This window comes from Neophocaena asiaeorientalis, unplaced genomic scaffold (assembly GCF_003031525.2).
Source record: "Neophocaena asiaeorientalis asiaeorientalis breed wild unplaced genomic scaffold, Neophocaena_asiaeorientalis_V1.1 scaffold507, whole genome shotgun sequence".
NCBI classification, from domain to species: domain Eukaryota; kingdom Metazoa; phylum Chordata; class Mammalia; order Artiodactyla; family Phocoenidae; genus Neophocaena; species Neophocaena asiaeorientalis.
Window position 1 is genome coordinate 82,107 of NW_020175401.1, and position 18,074 is coordinate 100,180.

Here is an 18,074-nt window from a genome sequence, read left to right on the forward strand (position 1 = left end):
GTAAGGAGGCAGAAACTGCAGAATGTTTACATCCTCACATTCAAAAGAGCAAAAGGATCCAAGAAAACAGTGGGAGTTTAGTCAAGTCAGGCTAAAGTTTCAATAAAGGCTTCACTGCATGCTACACCCCAGGTGACCTGGCTAACGGTTCTCTTATGGCAATTCATTCATCATTTCACAGACTTTTAGTGAGTGCCTACTACATGTGCCAGGGACTATTCCAGGCTCTTGGTACAGATCAGTAAATTAACGTAGCAAAAAGCCCTACCTTCACGGAGAGTATATTCCAGTGGAGTCATGATATTAAAATCAACGACACTGCCTGCAAATTAAGTAAATGACGATTAGAGGCGAGGCTTCACGTGGTCTAACTAGCTAACTTTGCCCTGAAGAATGTTCTGCGCCGAGAATTTGCCAGGTAACTGTGCAACAAAGCGGCAAGGTCTTTGGGAAAGAAGTTTACAGGTAAAAGGGTTAATTTCTCCTGTGAGTTTAAGAGGGCTTCTAGATACCACTAATTTCTTGCTTCTCCCACACCAGGCTGTTTCTCATCCATCTTGTGACCTTTGTTCTACTTGTGGGCATCACTGCAGAAAAGAAACCCCTAGGAACCCTAATACTTCACCCCACCCTGTATACACACCCTTTGTCATGTAGCTTTGGAGTTACATAAAGACACCTTGTATTTCCTGAGGTAATTTGCCAATAGAATAAGGCAGACAAGAGTGTGTCAGCTCTGAGACCAGACCTAAAGAAGTCTTGCATGTTTCCTCTTGTGCTCTGGCCCCTCTGCCATTGCCATGCAGTCATGCCGGAGTTGAACTGCTGCAGGATGAGACATGTGGACCACAGCCCAGTCAACCCAGTCTCCCCAGGCAACAGCCAGCCCACCCCCAGAGCGCAGCCAAGATCCCAGACGCGTGAGCAATAAACGTATTATGATGCGCTACAAGATGTCGTGATTGCTTGTTATGCAGCATTTTTTGGCAGGACGTGGGAGGGGCACACGACTGGAAAAAAGCAGAGTCCTTCTCTCGGACACCTGCTTCCATTTAATTCTGAAGGCAATCAGCCCAAGTCCCTTTCATTGCTGCTGCTGCTACCTTGGTGCTGGGCTGTGTGGAAGGATAATCAGAGCCAGAATGAACAGAGTTGCCTCTAGATTCATGACGAGGGTGAGGTGGGGAGGAATAAAGTAGAATAAGGCTTCATTTCTGCTTATGCAGGTTTGCAGTTGATGACTCCTTGCCCAAAGGGGCAAAAATCACTCCTAATGCCTACTACGACTGAGGGATGAGCAAGAAGCCCCAAGGAGAAACAGAACATTCCAGATGCTCCTTTGATACCGTTAGCCCATCACACTCCCTGCCTAAAAGTGGACTTAGCTTTTTATTATTATAATTAAAAATGAACCTGTTTCGGCACGTTACAGGAGAACGGAGGCCATGCCATCCACTCTATGGATGTGTCAGTCCTGGCGGTCACCTTGGCAAACTGAACTTCTCCAGAATACATCAAGCAAGGACAGAGGGGCAGCCTATTTAATCTCTGCTTCCAAATCATTGTGACAATTAACACTTTTGAGGAAAACAATTACCTCCAAGCAAAACTGGCCTTTCAAGTAAGTGGAGTTGCTGCTCTCCCAACAAAGTGTCAGAAACTTTTCCACGAGTCACTCATTCTTTTCTGTCTTGCACCGTCCCTATCAAAATGCAAATACCCCTGCGAAAGGTGAGCTCTTTGGCCTTCACTAGTCAACACTTTGGGAAAGGAAGAATTATTTCAAACAGCTGAGCAAAAGAAAGGCAATTCATTTGTTTAATTGTTCATTTTCTGTCTTTCCCACTGGACTGTAAGCTCCAAGAGGTCTAGGACCATGTCTATTTTGTTTATCCATCTATTTTCAGGGTCCAGGACCCAGAGGAGGCACTCAATACGCCTGTGGCGGGTGGGGGGGGGAAAAAGGGAGGTAGGAAGATGGGAAGGAAGGAAAGGAGGGAAGGAAGTAACTAAGGACACACAGAAAAGGGTCAAAACGCCTAATTAAAATTCTCAGCACCGTTTACCCTTATATTCACTAGTTAATGGCCTCAAGACATTTATGGGGCGCTCACTACGCATGAGTGGGGGTCGGGGGCGGTCTCTAGAGTAGGAGAAAGACAGACCCCCATCCCTTACCTTATCCTGGTGTGGTTCTTTGAACTTTTACTCCTGGATAGTCCAAGAAAAACAACACGACAGCCAAGGCCGAGAAAAAATTACCCTATGGGGCATTTCACCGTTTTACCGCACGAAACGTGCGTGATGCATTCAAATCCCTCAGCCTTTGGGATGAAACACTCAGAATGAGAAAGCCAAGTTGACCAAGACGAAAAACAAGTTTCAGGAGGGCGCTCAGTTTTTTCCCAGTAGCCTCTACTACTTGCGTGGCTTCTCAACCTTTACTGTGCATGAGAATCACCTGGGGATCTTGCTAAACATGCTGATTTTGATTCACTAATCAAAGACTTCTGGGGTCAAGTCTGAGCTGCTGCAGTTTTAACATGCTCCCAGGTGATGCTGATCTGCTGACTCGAGGAGGGCCACCCTGGAGTACACGAGGGATTCGAGGTCTTCACCTCCGCCGCCAGGTGTGCGTATACCCAGCCTCGGCGTTCCGGATCGGTGTCCCGCGCGTTCCTGGCCTTCCGCCGAGAGGGGAGGAGCCGGGGGCGGAGCGAGAGGAGTGGCGCGGCCCCCGCGTGGGTCCTGCCGAAGATCACCTCGGCCCCTAGGAGAGGCGGCCGAGCTGCCGCGGCGCAGGAGGGGGCGGGTTCGGCAAGGGCGCGGCCTCTGTGAGGGGAGCGCGAGACGCACATCCCCCGCGCTCGCCGGGGCCACTCGGGAGCCTCGCGGCCATCCGGTGCCCCACTTGGCAATCCGCTCCGCGCTCCTTCCTCGCGCCCGCCTCCTCTTGTCACCTCCCGTCTCAGCCTCCTCGCTCCATTCCGGCCGCATCCACCGCCATCCGAGTGCCTCAAAGAGCGAGAGGTGGTGCGCGGGACCGCAACGCGCGCCCTCCGGCAGACCCCAGCCCGGCCTTGGGGGGCACGGGCGGCAGCATGGACACCAAGCGCTGCTTCGCCAACCGCTTCGATGACTACCAGGGCAGCCTGCTGGCGGGCCAGTGCGAGGAGGCGGTGGCGCCCTTGGTCACCGCCACCATCGAGCGCATCCTCCAGGAGCTGCCCCCGCTGGGGGGCGGCGCTGAGGGCCGGGGGGCGGCGGCCGCGGCCAGCAGTTGCCAGGGAGGGCTGTACGGCGGCGTGGCCGGGGTGGCCTACATGCTCTACCACGTCTCTCAGAGCCCGCTCTTCGCCGGGGCCCGGGAGCGCTACCTGCGCTCGGCCAAGCGCCTCATCGACGCGTGCGCCCGCGCCGAGGAGTGGGGCGAGCCGGACGCCGACACCCGCGCCGCCTTCCTGCTCGGGGGCGCGGGCGTGTACGCCGTGGCCACGCTTGTGTACCACGCCCTGGGCCGGTCCGACTACGTGCAGCCGCTGGGCAAGTTCCGGTCTCTGTGCGCCGTCTGCGCGCCGGTTTCCTTCCTCGAGTGCGGCTCCGACGAGCTGTTCGTGGGCCGCGCGGGCTACCTGTGCGCCGCGCTCGTGCTCAAGCAGAAACTCGCCCAGGAGGTAAGAGGCAGCCCCGGCCGCGAGGCGGCGCTCGCCGCCTGCCCGGCCCTGCCCCGCCTCCCTGCCCGGGACTCGCGGCTCCGGGAACAGCGTCCCTGGCTGTTCTCCACCTCTCTTTGTTACTCTTTGTCTGACAGTGTCGTTTCTTCAGGTTTACCTTCAGGTTTATCTCCTGGCTTTTCCCCTCTCCCTCTTCTCCCCCCACCCACGCTCAGTCTCTCGGTTGGGATTCTGAGCCTTCGCGCTTTGTTCGTGTTTTACGGCGGACGTGGCACCTCCCCAAAAGCCTCTTTGCCCAGTAGTTTTCTGGAGGCCCTTTCAAGTGAGATATTTTTTAATCCCAAATGAAAGAGATTTCCTTTCCTTTGACCCTCCTGTCAAAAGCTGAAGCACCCTCGAATGTTAGAGTACTAGAAAATAATAGAAGTGTGGGGCCTTTAGGGACTTTCCACCCCCTCACTTGTTCCCGTAAACCAATTCTTCTCCCTATCGTGCGCCACTCCTTCTCCCTATCGAAACCAATTCTTCTCCCTATCGTGCGCCACTCCTTCTCCCTATCGAAACCAATTCTTGGAGTTTTTCAGTTGACGGGGACTTTCCAGACAGCGGGTAATTTTCCAGTTGCCCGTAACATGTATACGCCCTAACCGCCACAATGAACAAACAACTATAACGGCCAGAAGGTGGGACAAAAGTTCCTAAGCCAATGAATTCAAAAGTCACCACATTTACCCAATCATTGTGAAAATATACCCGCCCTATGAGTAAATAAACCTATAAAAAGTATGTGATTCCGCTTTTAGGGGTTCCCCATCGGCCTCCTGCGTGAGGTTCAGGGAACCCCGGTGCATCGGCTCCTAATAAACCTCTTGCGTGTTGCAACGGCTCTCGACTCTTGGCGGTTCTTGGGCGAGTTGGAATCTCTCGCAGACCGCTTGGGTCTAACAGAAGTATGGGGGCCTGATTATGCTATTATTGTTTCCATCATTAAGGTGAAGATAAGTGGCTTCTACGACCCCCAGGTCTGTAACCCAGAATAACTGCCCAGCTATAGGTCTGATGTGCTTCCTGTGTTGCTTTCTATTCAGTTCATTTTATGGCTCTCCTAACATGCATATCTGATGGGGTGTCCTCTTTTAAATAAATGTAGACAGAATTTTACCCCATTGTAATCGAATGTGTTTTTGTTTTTTTCATTTTCAAATGCGTCTTTAGGATTGTCAAGACGACAGCATACTTGACAGGGCAGGTTTTCTTAATGAATAGCTTTCCAGTGGCTCCTTGAAGTGAATTGGATTTCACAACTGCATATGGGGTGTTTGTTTGTTTGTTTTTCCGGATTCACTTTGAATGCAGCCTGTGGATATTAGAAGAGAATGTGCCAGTTCCTATAGAGTAGGAAAAAAAAATCCTCCAAAGGATCATAGTAACTAGAACTGAAAGAGAGGTACTTTCATTCATAACCCACTGGAGCCAAATACTGTTCTAGGGAGGACGTGACACATTTAACTTGGCTGTGCTTGGGCGAGAGCGGCGTTTGAAGAACAATTAAAGGCACACAGTGTTTTTAAAGTGTAATTAACTTAGATAACTTCTCAGAGGCAGGCTTGATTTTTGTTTTAATTTATAGCAGGTTAATTCAAGTGAGAAAAAAGATTACTAAAGACTGCACTGTGCTAGCAGGGAAGCAAAGGGCTGTGTGACAAAGTTGTCTTGAAATAGTTCACTCTGCTTCTGAGTCACTGTTATCTGCTGGCGGTTTCCCAAGGGCCCTTCCAGTTGTATAAACCCTTTGAGGAGGCCACAGGGAGATTTACATCTCATTTGCATTATATTTGCATCTGCTTCTCAGACCTTGCTGTCTGGCGGCAGGCAATTTTCAAATTGTGCGGGTTTTTCTTCCCCGCCCCCCCCAGTTGTTTTCCTTAAACTTGCTGCTTTCCCTTTCTTTGCTTTTCTCTGGAATGGAATGGCAGAGTGGGAGACCCATCAGGCTACGCAGGTGGCAGCAGATCAGAAGGACTCCTTGCCCCAAGACTGGTGGCCCAGGGCCAGTCTGCAATGCTGATTCACGAAGACATTTATTAAGACGTCTCTTTTGCCCTGCTGCCAAACCAGATCTCTCTTTTTATACTAATCAAGTTGAGGTGCTCTGTCCCCTGCTCCCAGGACATAGAACAAGCTCTGAGAGTAAAACAAAAAGCAAAACAAAACCCATCTCTTAGCCTGAGCAAATCAGCTAGTCTCAGTGCCAGCCTCAGCTGTGGTAACCCAAAAAGTTCAGGCTTGAAAGGCGCAGGGCAGAGGCTAAGCACGCCAGGCTGGAAGCCCTTTGAGGGGAAAATACACGTCTTCTGCACCATCCCCACCCCCACGTCCTAGCCTGCATATGGCTTTGCCCTCAGTAGATGATCCATAAGCCTTGATTAAATTGAATTGTGAACTTCTGTCATTTCTCTATAATGTGTCATTCTGTCCTGGGTTTCTTTTCCTCCAATGTCATTTATGTTGACTTTCCTCTGGCTCGGTCACCACCCTAGTCTAGCTCCGCCCTACCCTACTAGGCACATCTTTGCCAGCTCATAAGTAGCTGAATGAATGAATCACCCTGTACTGGGATTAGTGCAATATATGTACTCTGAGCTGGCTTCTCTCACTCAAGCCGTTCCATGTATCTCTGAGACCCTAGGTTTCTTTAAAACACTTTTCATTATGTCACTACCTTGCTCAACATCCTGCAGTGGCTCCCTATTACCTTTTCTCTAGTGGCTGCTCATCTCACTCGCCGTTAGAGCTAAGATCCTTAAAATGGCTGACGAAGCCCCATGTGACCTGGCCCCTGCTTACCTGTTCTACTTTTTGCTCACTCGGCTTCAAGCAGACCAGCCTTCTTGCTGTTTCAGGTATTTATTGTCTCAGAGTGTTTGTACTCTCTGTTCCCTCTGCTTGGAATACTCTTCCCCTAGCTATTTTTATGGTTAGCTCCCTGACCTTGTCCAAGTTAGCTCCTCAATGAGGCCTTCCCTCTCCACCCTATTTGAAACTGCCACCTGTCCCCTGACTTATGCCCCTTTCTTACTGCATTTTACTTATTTTGTTTATGTCTTTTTTTAAAATAAGAGAACATACTTTATTTTTTAAATTTGTTTATTTTTGGCTGTGTTGGGTCTTCGTTGTGGTGCGCGGGCTTCTCACTGCGGTGGCTTCTCTTGTTGCAGAGCACAGGCTCTAGGCGCCCAGGCTGCAGTAGTTGTGGCACGTGGACTCAGTAGTTGTGGCTCGCAGACTCTAGAGTGCAGGCTCAGTAGTTGTGGCGCACGGGCTTAATTGCTCTGTGGCATGTAGGATCTTCCAGGACCAGGGCTCGAACCCGTGTCCCCGGCATTGGCAGGTGGATTTTTAAGCACTGCACCACCAGGGAAACCTGAACCATTCCCCCTCCCCCCCGTCCATGGAGAAATCGTCTTCCACGAAACTGGTCCCTGGCGCCAAAAAGGTTGGGGACTGCTGATCTAAATAATGGGAACAGTATTACCTCATTTGACAAGGAGTGTAGAGCTAGGTCATTACAGGATTGGTTCAGCAACTCAGGAAAATCATCAGAACCCAAGCCCTTTCCGACCTTTTTCTCTGCTATTCTGGGTGTGTGAGCTGTATCACTCTTAAAAATTGCAAGATGGCTGCTGCCATTCCAAGCATTGTGTTCCCATACAACTGGGTCTGAGGTGTTTTTCTTTGAATTTTTTTTCTTATCGTATGGAACATTCTATCCTTGAAGAATTTCCCTTCTGCCTCATTGCCCAGCACTTGGTCAACAACCCAGCCCTGGCCACTTCTTGTTTCTGGGGATGCCGAAAAGGCTAATATCCTTCATTTCTAACCTCTGACCTCTAGTGGATGCAGGTTCTGACAAGAAGAAAGGGGAGGGCAATGGCTGTTGGGTCGTTACCAAAGTGTCTGCCCCTTGGCTCCCTTACCAAGGTCTGTCTCATGACCTCCCACTTGGCTATTGTCAATAATGCTGCAATGAACATGGAGATGCAGATATCTCCTCCAGATCCTGTTTTCATTTCATTTGGATAAATGCCCAGAAGTGGGAATTCTTGATCATATGGTAGTTCTAGTTTTACTTTTTTGAGGAACGTCCATACTGTTGTCCGTAGTTGTCGTAGCAACTTACATTCCTTCCAACAGTGTACAACAGTTCTCTTTCTGCATCCTCACCAGTACTTGTTATCTCTTGCCTTTTTGCTGATAGTCATTCTGACAGGTGTGAGGAGATACCTCACCTTGGTTTTGATTTGCATTTCCCTGATAGTGATACTGAACACCTTTTCATCCAACTGCTGGCTGTTTGTATGTCTTCTTTGGAGAGATGTCTGTGCAGTTCCTCTGCCCATTTTTTAAATTGAGTTGTTTGTTTTGCTATTGAGTTGTATGAGTTCTTTATATTTTTTGAATATTAGCCTCTTATGGTTCAAAAATATTTGCTCCTATTCCATAGGTTGCATTTCCTTTTTGTTAGTAGTTTCTTTTTGCTGTGCAGAAGCTTTTTAGTTTGATGTAGTTCCACTTATTTATTTATTTTTTTTTTTGGTTTGGTTGCTCTTTTATTTGTTAAAAAAGGATTTTTTTATGTTAATAATTTTTTTTTTTAACATCTTTATTGGGGTATAATTGCTTTACAATGGTGTGTTAGTTTCTGATTTATAACAAAGTGAATCAGCTATACATATACATGTGCTCCCATGTGTCTTCCCTCTTGCGTCTCCCTCCCTCCCACTCTCCCCATCCCACCCCTCCAGGCTGTCCCAAAGCCCCGAGCTAATATCCCTGTGCCTTGCGGCTGCTTCCCCCTAGCTATCTACCTTACTACGTTTGTTAGTGTGTATATGTCCATGACTCTCTCTCGCCCTGTCAAAACTCACCCTTCCCCCTCCCCATATCCTCAAGTCCGTTCTCCAGTAGGTCTGCGCCTCTATTCCTGTCTTATCCCTAGGTTCTTCATGACATTTTTTCCCCTTAAATTCCATATATATGTGTTAGCATACGGTATTTGTCTTTGTCTTTCTGACTTACTTCACTCTGTATGACAGACTCTAGGTCTATCCATCTCATTACAAATATCTCAATTTCATTTCTTTTTAAGGCTGAGAGTTCCACTTATTTTTGATTTTGTTGCTTGTGCTTTTGGTGTCATATCCAGAAAGTCACGGCCAAGACCAGTGTCAAGGAGCTTTTCCCCTATGTTTTTTCCCAGGAGTTTTACATTTTCAGGTCTTATGTTTAAGCCTTTAATCCATTTCAAGCTAATTTTTTTAAGTGGTGTAAGATAGGGGTCCAGTTTCATTTTTCTGCATGTGGTTATCCAGTTTTCTCAATGCCATTTATTATTGAGACTATCATTTCCCCGTTGAGTATTCTTGGCTCCCATATCAAGTATTAGTTGACCATATATGTGAGGGTTTATTTATGGGCTCTCGATTCTGTTCCATTGGTCTGTGTGTCTGTTTTTATGTCAGTATGATACCATTTTGATTACTATAGCATTGTAATATAGTTTGAAATCAGGAAGTATGACGCCTCTAGCCCTGTTCTTTTTTCTCAAGATTGCTTTGGCTATTTGGGGTCTTTTGTGGTTCTGTATGAATTTTAGGACTGTGTTTCTCTTTCTGTGAAAATGCCATTGGAATTTTGATAGCAATTGGATTGAATCTATAGATAGCTTTGGGTAGTATGGACATCTTAATATCATACCTGATCCACAAACACAGGATCTCTTTCCATTTATTTATCTTTAATTTCTTTCATCCAAGTCTTAACAGTTTTCAGTGTATATATCTTTCACCTCCTTGGTTAAATTTATTCAGAAGTATTTTATTTTGATGTTATTATTATAATGGGATTTCTTTATTTTTCAGATAGTTCTTTTAGTGTACAGAAGCACAACTGATTTTTGTATGTTGATGCTGTAACCTGCAACTTTACTGGATTCATTTATTCTAGCAGTTTTTTGGTAGACTCTTTAGGACTTTCTATATATACGATTATGATTATATCATCTGCAAACAGAGAATTTTACTTCTTCCTTTCTGATTTGGATACCTTTTATTTCTTTTTATTGCCTAATTGCTCTGGCTAAAACTTCAGTACTATGTTGAATAAAAGTGAGAGTGGGCAGCCTTGTGTTGTTCCTGATCTTAGAGTAAAAGCTTTCAACCTTTCACCATTGAGTATGATGTTAGCTGTGGGCTTGTTGTATATGGTATTTATTAGGTTGAGGTATATCCTGTCTATACCCAATTTGTTCACTTTTCATCATTAAAAGATGTTGAATTTTGTCAGATTCTTTCTTTACCTGCATCTATTGAGATGATCATTATATCTTTCATTATATTAATGTGATGTATCACGTTTTTAGAGGAAAACATTTTTTTATTTACTCATTCAATTACTTATTGAACAGACTATGTGCCATGCAGTGTCCTTTGTACTATGTATTCATTTTTATTTTCTTTTTTTCAGCTGTACTGAGGTATAATTGACAAACAGAATTGTAAGATGTTTAAAGTGTACATCATGGTGACTTGATATATGTAAACATTGTAAAAGGATGCTCACCATATAGTTAATTAACACATCCATCCCCTCACATATTTGCATTTGTTGAACCATCCTTGCATCCCAAGGATCAATCCTACTTGATCCTTGGGTATGATCCTATTAATGTGCTCCTGAATTCAGTTTGCTAGTATTTTGTTGAGAATTTTTACATCTCTATTCATCAGGAATATTGGCCTGCAGTATTCTTTTCTTGTAGTGTTCCTATCTGGCTTTAGTATGAGAGTAATGCTGGGCTCATAAAATGAAGTTGGACATGTTCCCTCCTTCTTTTGGAAGAGTTTGAGAAGGACTGACATTAATTTTTCTTTCAATGTTTGGTAGTATTCACTAGTGAAACCATCTTGTCCTGGACTTTTCTTTTTTGAGAAGTTTTTGATTACTGATTCAATATCCTTAGTCATTATTGGTCTGTTTAGACTTCTATTTCTTCATGATTCAGTCTTGGTAAGTTGTATGTTTCTAGGAATTTATCCATTTCTTCTAGGTTGTCCAATTTGTTGGCATATAATTGTTTATAGTAGTCTCTTATATTTTGTATTTCTGTGATATCAGTTTTAGTGTCTCCTCTTTAATTTCTGATTTTGGGTCTTCTCTCTCTTTTTGTCTTAGTCTAGCTAAAAGTTTGTCAATTTTGTTTGTCTTTTCAAAGAACCAATTCTTAATTTCATTGATTTTTTTCTCGTATTACTCCTGTTCTCCATTTCATTTATTTTGGCTCTAATGTTTGTTTATAATTTCCTTCCTTCTGCTGACTTTGGGCTTAGTTTTTTTTCTTTTTCTGGTTCCTAGAGGTGTAAATGTTAGGTTGTTTGAGAGTTTTTTTCCTGAGTTTTTCTTAAAAATTATTACTGTCATACTCACAAGGTAAACACAAACAATAAGAGAATACAGAAAGATATACAGGCATACCTCAAAGATATTGTGGGTTCAGTTCCAAACCACTGCAATGAAGCGAATGTCTCAATAAAGCAAGTCACATGAAGTTTTTGATTTCCCAGTGCAGATAAAAGTTATGTTTACTCTTATATTGTAGTCTGTTCAGTGTGCAATAGCATTATGTCTAAAAAAACAGTGTATACACCCTAGTTAAAAAATACTTTATTGCTAAAAAATGCTAACCATCTCAGCCTAACAGTAGCGAATCATGATAGTAACATCAGAGATCACAGACCATCATAACAAATATAATAATAATGAAAAAGTTTGAAATAGGGGGTGAATTACCAAAATGTGACTCAGAGGCACAAAGTGAACAAATGGTGTTGGAAAAATGGCTCTGATACATTTGCTTGACACAGTGCTTCCACAAACCTTCAATTTGTAAAGGAAGAAAAAAAAGGCAATGTCTGTGAAGCACAATGACGTGCATAAAACAAGGTATGCGTGTTTAAAAAATGTCTTCTTTGAACATTTTTAAAGAAATATTCTGGATATATAAAATACCTATATTTTTATCCATTTATGTGATATTCTATATGTGTGTGTGTGTGTGTGTATGTGAGTGTGTGTGTGTATTGGGTTGGCCAAAAAGTTCGTTTGGGTTTTTCCGTAAGATCTGATGGAAAAACCAAACGAACTTTCTGGCCAACCCAATACATGCATACACACACTACAGCTTGTTCTTTTATGTGCCTTGTGCATCTTTGCACATTACTGTGTAGAGAGATCTCATTCTTTATACTGGTTTGATTTAATAGCTGTACCATAATTTAACTATTATTGATGGACATTAAGTTGATTCAAACTTTTTTCCTTTTTCGCTATCAAAATTAATGCTGTAAAGTATACACACTACTACATATAATGTGCATATATACGTATACAACATTTACATATACATACATACATATGTCTGTATATGTATCTTTGCCTTCTGTTGCAAGTATATATGTAGGATAAATTTTTAAAGCCCAATTGCTGAGTCAAAGTTTATAGATATTTTCCTCTTGATGGAGATTATCAAACTGTTCTCCAAAAAGGTTACATCAGTTTCCATTCTCTCCTTGAGCGTTTGGGGGTGCCTGTTTTCCCACATTATTTTCTTTCTTTTTTTTTTTTACATTTTATAATCTAAACTGTTTTTTTGAATATTATTTATTTTTTATGCAGCAGGTTCTTATTATCTGTTTTATACATATTAGTGTATACATGTCAATCCCAATCGCCCAATTCATCCCACCCCCACCTTTTTATGGCTGAGTAATACTCCATTTTATATATGTGCCACATCTTCTTTGTCCATTTGTCTGTCAATGGGCATTTAGGTTGCTTCCATGTCCTGGCTATTGGAAACAGTGCTGCAGTGAACATTTGGGTGCGTGTGTCTAGCCATTCTGAGGGTTGTCTTTTCACCTTGTTTGTTGTTTCCTTTGCTGTGCAAAAGCTTTTAAGCTTCATTAGGTCCCATTTGTTTATTTTTGTTTTTATTTCCATTACTCTAGCAGGTGGATCAAAAAAGATCTTGCTGTGATTTATGTCAAAGAGTGTTCTTCCTATGTTTTCCTCTAAGAGTTTTATAGTGTCCGGTCTTACATTTAGATCTTTAATCCATTTTGAGTTTATTTTTGTGTATGGTGTTAGGGAGTGTTCTAATTTCATTCTTTTACATGTAGCTGTCCAGTTTTCCCAGCACCACTTATTGAAGAGACTGTCTTTTCTCCACTGTATATCCTTGCCTCCTTTGTCATAGATTAGTTGACCATAGGTGTGTGGGCTTATCTCTGGGCTTTCTATCCTGTTCCATTGATCTATATTTCTGTTTTGGGGCCAGTACCATATTGTCTTGATGACTAGCTTTGTATTATAGTCTGAAGTCAGGGAGTCTAATTCCTCCAGCTCCGTTTTTTTCCCTGAAGACTGCTTTGGCTATTTGGGGTCTTTTGTGTCTCCATACAAATTTTAAGATTTTTTGTTCTAGTTCTGTAAAAAATGCCGTTGGTAATTTGCTAGGGATTGTGTTGAATCTGTAGATTGCTTTGGGTGGTATAGTCATTTTCACAGTATTGATTCTTCCAGTCCAAGAACGCGGTATATCTCTCCGTTTGTGTCATCTTTGATTTCTTTCATCAGTGTCTTATAGTTTTCTGAATACGGCTCTTTCACCTCCTCAGGCAGGTTTACTCCTAGGTATTTTATTCTTTTTGTTGCAATCCCACATTAGCTTCAGTACTACGTTTCATGAGACTTTTTAGTATATGACAAACTGATGGGTAAAAAATGAGCATGGAAATTTCTCAGATAGGAAATGTGTCCTCTTTTCGTTCCATTCAGCACTCACTGAACAAAATGCATATGCAAGATTTCACGCAGTCTGAATTTAAGTGGTCCCTGGTTTGTAAGCAGCTGTGTGTTGTTCATTGCATAAGTAAACCCTGCAGTTTGGCTTGAAATGACAGCAGGTTGGGGAAGCTGGATTTTTGTAAGCTGAATCCAGTTCCTAATTGCTCGATTATAGACCTATCAGGAAATGGGGCACTTCTGTGGGCTGCATCCTAGATCCTTTGTTACTCTTGATCCAGAACCCTGTGATGGCTGAAAGGACATAAGAGCTAGCACTGCTTGATCCCTTGTTGTGCACACTGTTGTAAGCACTTTACAGATATTATGTCATTTAATACTTATGACCTAGGCACCAGTACTATCTCCATCCTCCCCAGTGAGGGAACCGAGGCACAGAGAGGCTGTGGAACTTGTTCCAGGTTACACAGCTAGTCAGCGGCAGAGGGGGGTTCCATCCCCACAGGCTGGTTGCCAAATCTGTGCTTTCAGTGCGCGCTCTTCACACTTTAACGTGCACGCAGATCTCCTGGGGATCCTGGTAAAAATCAGGTTTTGATTCAGCAGGTCTGGGGTGAGGCCCAAGATACTGCATCTCTAGCAAGCTCCCAAGTGACGCTGCTGCTGCTGGTTCCTTGAGAAGATTTGAGTAAAAAGCTTGAAGTCACTATTTTTTTTTTCAATTTTATGGGATTGCCTGTCAACAGATTTGACTGATCCCCCCCCCTCCCCCGCCTCCGCCAAACTTCATGATTTTCATCGTTTGGCCTTTGTACTGAAAATGATTTCTTCCACAAATGCCAGAATATCAGCTTTCCAATTCGGGGGTGACGCTGAAGGAAAGAATCCCTGCCTGGCACATCTTCTTGCAGGTTTAAGGACTCTGAGTGACTACATGGATTTCTTTTTTTCTGATAAATGTAATTTTGCACTATATACACAAGTATTTTGTTGTTATTATTGTTTGTTTTTTACATTTCTTTAAAGGCCCAAATAGACCATGCTCCAGCAGTTTTAAATCCTTTCATAATAAGAGACACTATCATTCCCAGATCAGAACGAAAACATGATGCTCATAGAACTACTCCCATTTTAGAATCATTCAGTTAAATTTACCTGTGTGACATAAATTAAGTTGAAGATGCGTAGACTTTTTTCCTTTTTTTTCTTCTGATACAGTAATTTAACTCAGAATAATGTGGATTTCCTTGGAGATAACTTGTTTACCCCTTTTAATTAATCTACTAATATACATTCCACTAAAACCTGAACTTATCGTTTGTATTGTAATTACTTGGAGAGAGTATGGTTCATAATTTTCTTATTACTGAAGAAGTAAATTGGGGAAATGTGCATAGTAAAAATTATTTTTTTGCTGCACCTCGTGGCACGCGGAACTTCCCCAACCAGGGATCGAACCTGTGCCCCCTGCATTGCAAGTGCAGAGTCTTAACCACTGGACCACCAGGGAAGTCCCAAAATTATTTTAAATGTACTGAATTATTTGTTTTGCCAATAACCTGACCTCTCAGTGTTCCATAAGAAGGTGGTTTTAATGGAATTTCACTATATTTATTGACTTCTGAATGTGAAAATGATAGATTGTATTAATTTTTTATTAACTTGGCTAATTTCCTCTTTGCTGGTTAATGAGAGATGTTTGTCACTCGACTGGCTCCTACACAACACACAGTGGATTTCCTCCATGTGGAGGGGGTCCTTTAATATTCCCATGTGGTGATGGTCTCTTGGTAAACTTGCCATGATGTGTCCAAATAAGCATTTCTCTTCGTGATTCACTTTTACTGATTACTCTCTGACCTACATTCACTAATTAAGTACAATGCCTTGGACGTTGGATGTTTGGTTTGTCTCAAAAACATGTTTTTCTCATGCGTTATTTATATATATCTAAGTACCTCTTATCTTTTCCTAGTTACTTTCTTTATGGATCTAGCTACTAAGGAAACCTACCAAGTTAACAGACTCATTATTCTTGGGGTGCTAGCCACTTGGACAAATGGAATTTTCAAGAAGTCATTTGATCCATTCGTTCTTTTTTTGTTTGTTTTTTTTGTTTTTTTTTTTGCGGTACGCGGGCCTCTCACTGTTGTGGCCTCTCACCGTTGCTGAGCACAGGCTCCGGACGCGCAGGCTCAGCGGCCATGGCTCCCGCGCCTAGCCGCTCCGCGGCATGTGGGATCTTCCCGGACCGGGTCACAAACCCGTGTCCCCTGCATCGGCAGGCGGACTCTCAACCACTGCGCCACCAGGGAAGCCCCTGATCCATTCTTAATTTTTAGCATAATTTTTAGCAAGCTGAACAAAGAAGTGTTTTGTGTAAGGTCACATTTCCTTTTCTGAATAGCTTTACACATTCAACAACCCAGACAAATGAATGCCTTTGACACTGTGAAGTGTGAGCATTGCTACCTGGGCCATAAAGAAGCTGTTTCCCACATGAGAGGCAGTCTTACAGACTTCATGGGTGAGAACATCATCTGAATGAGAGGTGGCAAAACAAATATTGGTCATAGCATTATGTGAAGTTAGCTGTTACTGTACCCATCTACTGGCTCCATTGCTTTGCATAGAATGGATTCCCCCTGCTCAGTGGTGTATTGAAGTCTGGTGTCCATGACAACCGAAGCATCACCAATCTCAAAGCAAATACTATAGGGACCAGCTGAATCTCCACTCCTACAGTGACTTTAGGAGGGAGCCACATTCCTAACAAACTTTCCAGCTATCTAAGGCTGAAGGGAACCAGTGCTCAACCAGAAAGGAGGTATTGTTCTCATGCACATTTCAGTAACATAATTTTGCTATTTAAAATGTTTCCTCTTTCCTTGTAAGACAAAGAGAATTGCCCGTGTATCAGTTGCAGCTGTTGAAATAGGTTAGCGTCTCAATGAAGGTATTAAAAGGTGATGGTTAAGAATAGGGCTTTTGGGACTTCCCTGGTGGTCCAGTGGGTAAGACTCTGCACTCCCAATGCAGGAGGCCTGGGTTCCATCCCTGGTCCGGGAACTAGATCCTGCACACATGCCGCAAATAAGCAGTCCACAGGTGGCAGCTAAGAAGCCCAGGGCCGCATACCGCAACTAAAGGTCTGTGTGCTGCAACTGAGACCCAGTGCAGCCGAAATTAAATAAATAAATTAGTATTTTTTTTAAAAAAAGAGATTACTTAAAAAGAACAGGGCTTTCAGTCATATAGCCTTGGGATTGAATCGTGGCTCCATCACAGTAGCTGGTTGACCTCAGCCATGTTACTTAGCATCTTTGAGGCTTGATTTCCTCAACTGCAAAATGTAACACAAGCTATTAAATGCACCCACTTCATAGGTGTGGTATGAAGATCCACTGAGAATGTGCATGTAACATGCTTAGCAGAGGGTCTGCTAGGCACAGGGTAAAGTCTGTATAAGTCAGTCCTGTTTTATTAGTATTTTGAGTATTATTGTCATTAATGTAAGTGAGACCCTGTGTTAACTAAATAATACAAGTATGCTTTTTGGACATTCAGCCCGTCTAATATTCCCTGTGGTGTTAGTCAGAGCTGCTGTGCCCCTGATAACATAAGCAAGGGTTTGAGATCTTCAAACAGAGGCCATAAAGGGCTGGAGGGAAATATCCTCTGCTCTGCCACACAGGAGATTAAGCTGAGCAGCTCACAGAGATGGTGTCAAAGTAAATTGAGTGGCTGGTCACCACCCCCGAAGCCCGAAGCCATGCAAGTTACCCTTTGCACTTTGCTTCCTCCAGGAGGGTGTTCTTTTCTCTTTTTAAAATTTCAGGCTCCTTGAAGACTTAATCTAGGAATTGGCTTTCCTGTGTCTGATTTGTACTCCTCAGAGTAAATCACCTAATTGGCTTTATCGGCAGTAAATTGCTATGCCGGTGATGTTGGAATGTTTGTTTTTTGCTCTCTTCCCCCAGAACCTGAGTGGTAGATTCAAGGACCTCTTTCCTGCTCTTAAGTTCTCTTCTTTGCTTCTAAAGATCATTTGCTTGCATGGCGCTAATTCAGAATTTCAGACAAATTTCAGTAGTTGTGTCTCTGGCGAAATGACAACTTCAAATGAGTTTTCCTCAGCAAATGTTCCCGATCATGTACAGTCGGTAGCTTGTTTCAGAAAAGGATTAATACAATTAAGGATTCTTCCAAGTGTTTCTTCAGCTTCTGGGCCCAGAAATTATGTTTTTCTTGCATTAATGCACTTTTCTATTCGCATTTCAAGGCTATGTCATATGGACTCACTGTCAATCTTACAAACTTAAATCTATGTTTTACTCTTTAGCTGCTATTCATATTCATTTATGACATGATGATCTTGATATGTATAAACTATACTACTCTGTTAGTAGAGGCATCATTGAGTTCTTATCCCTAGTCATTGAGGTGTCATGTATAATCATTAGTTCTGCTTACAATCTTCAATACCACACCAAGTGGTTCTAGGTCTGTGGCCTTCATCTCCATGGGGGTCTATTATAC

The 18,074-nt window shown here is 43.3% G+C and overlaps 1 protein-coding gene and 1 non-coding gene across 2 annotated transcripts in view; one reads left to right on the forward strand and one right to left on the reverse strand.

The window, feature by feature from the left end:
- The first annotated feature begins 2,792 nt into the window (after nucleotides 1-2,792).
- LANCL3 (LanC like family member 3) overlaps nucleotides 2,793-18,074 on the forward strand; it is a 93,023-nt gene continuing 77,741 nt past the window's right edge. Inside the window, exon 1 of the mRNA XM_024766562.1 lies at nucleotides 2,793-3,674. Coding sequence (XP_024622330.1) covers nucleotides 3,102-3,674 — 573 coding nt within the window. The 5' untranslated portion in view covers nucleotides 2,793-3,101. The remainder of the gene's footprint in view (nucleotides 3,675-18,074) is intronic.
- Nucleotides 14,973-15,045, reverse strand: TRNAA-UGC (transfer RNA alanine (anticodon UGC)). The gene has a single exon. It is a non-coding gene; the product is annotated as a tRNA-Ala (tRNA).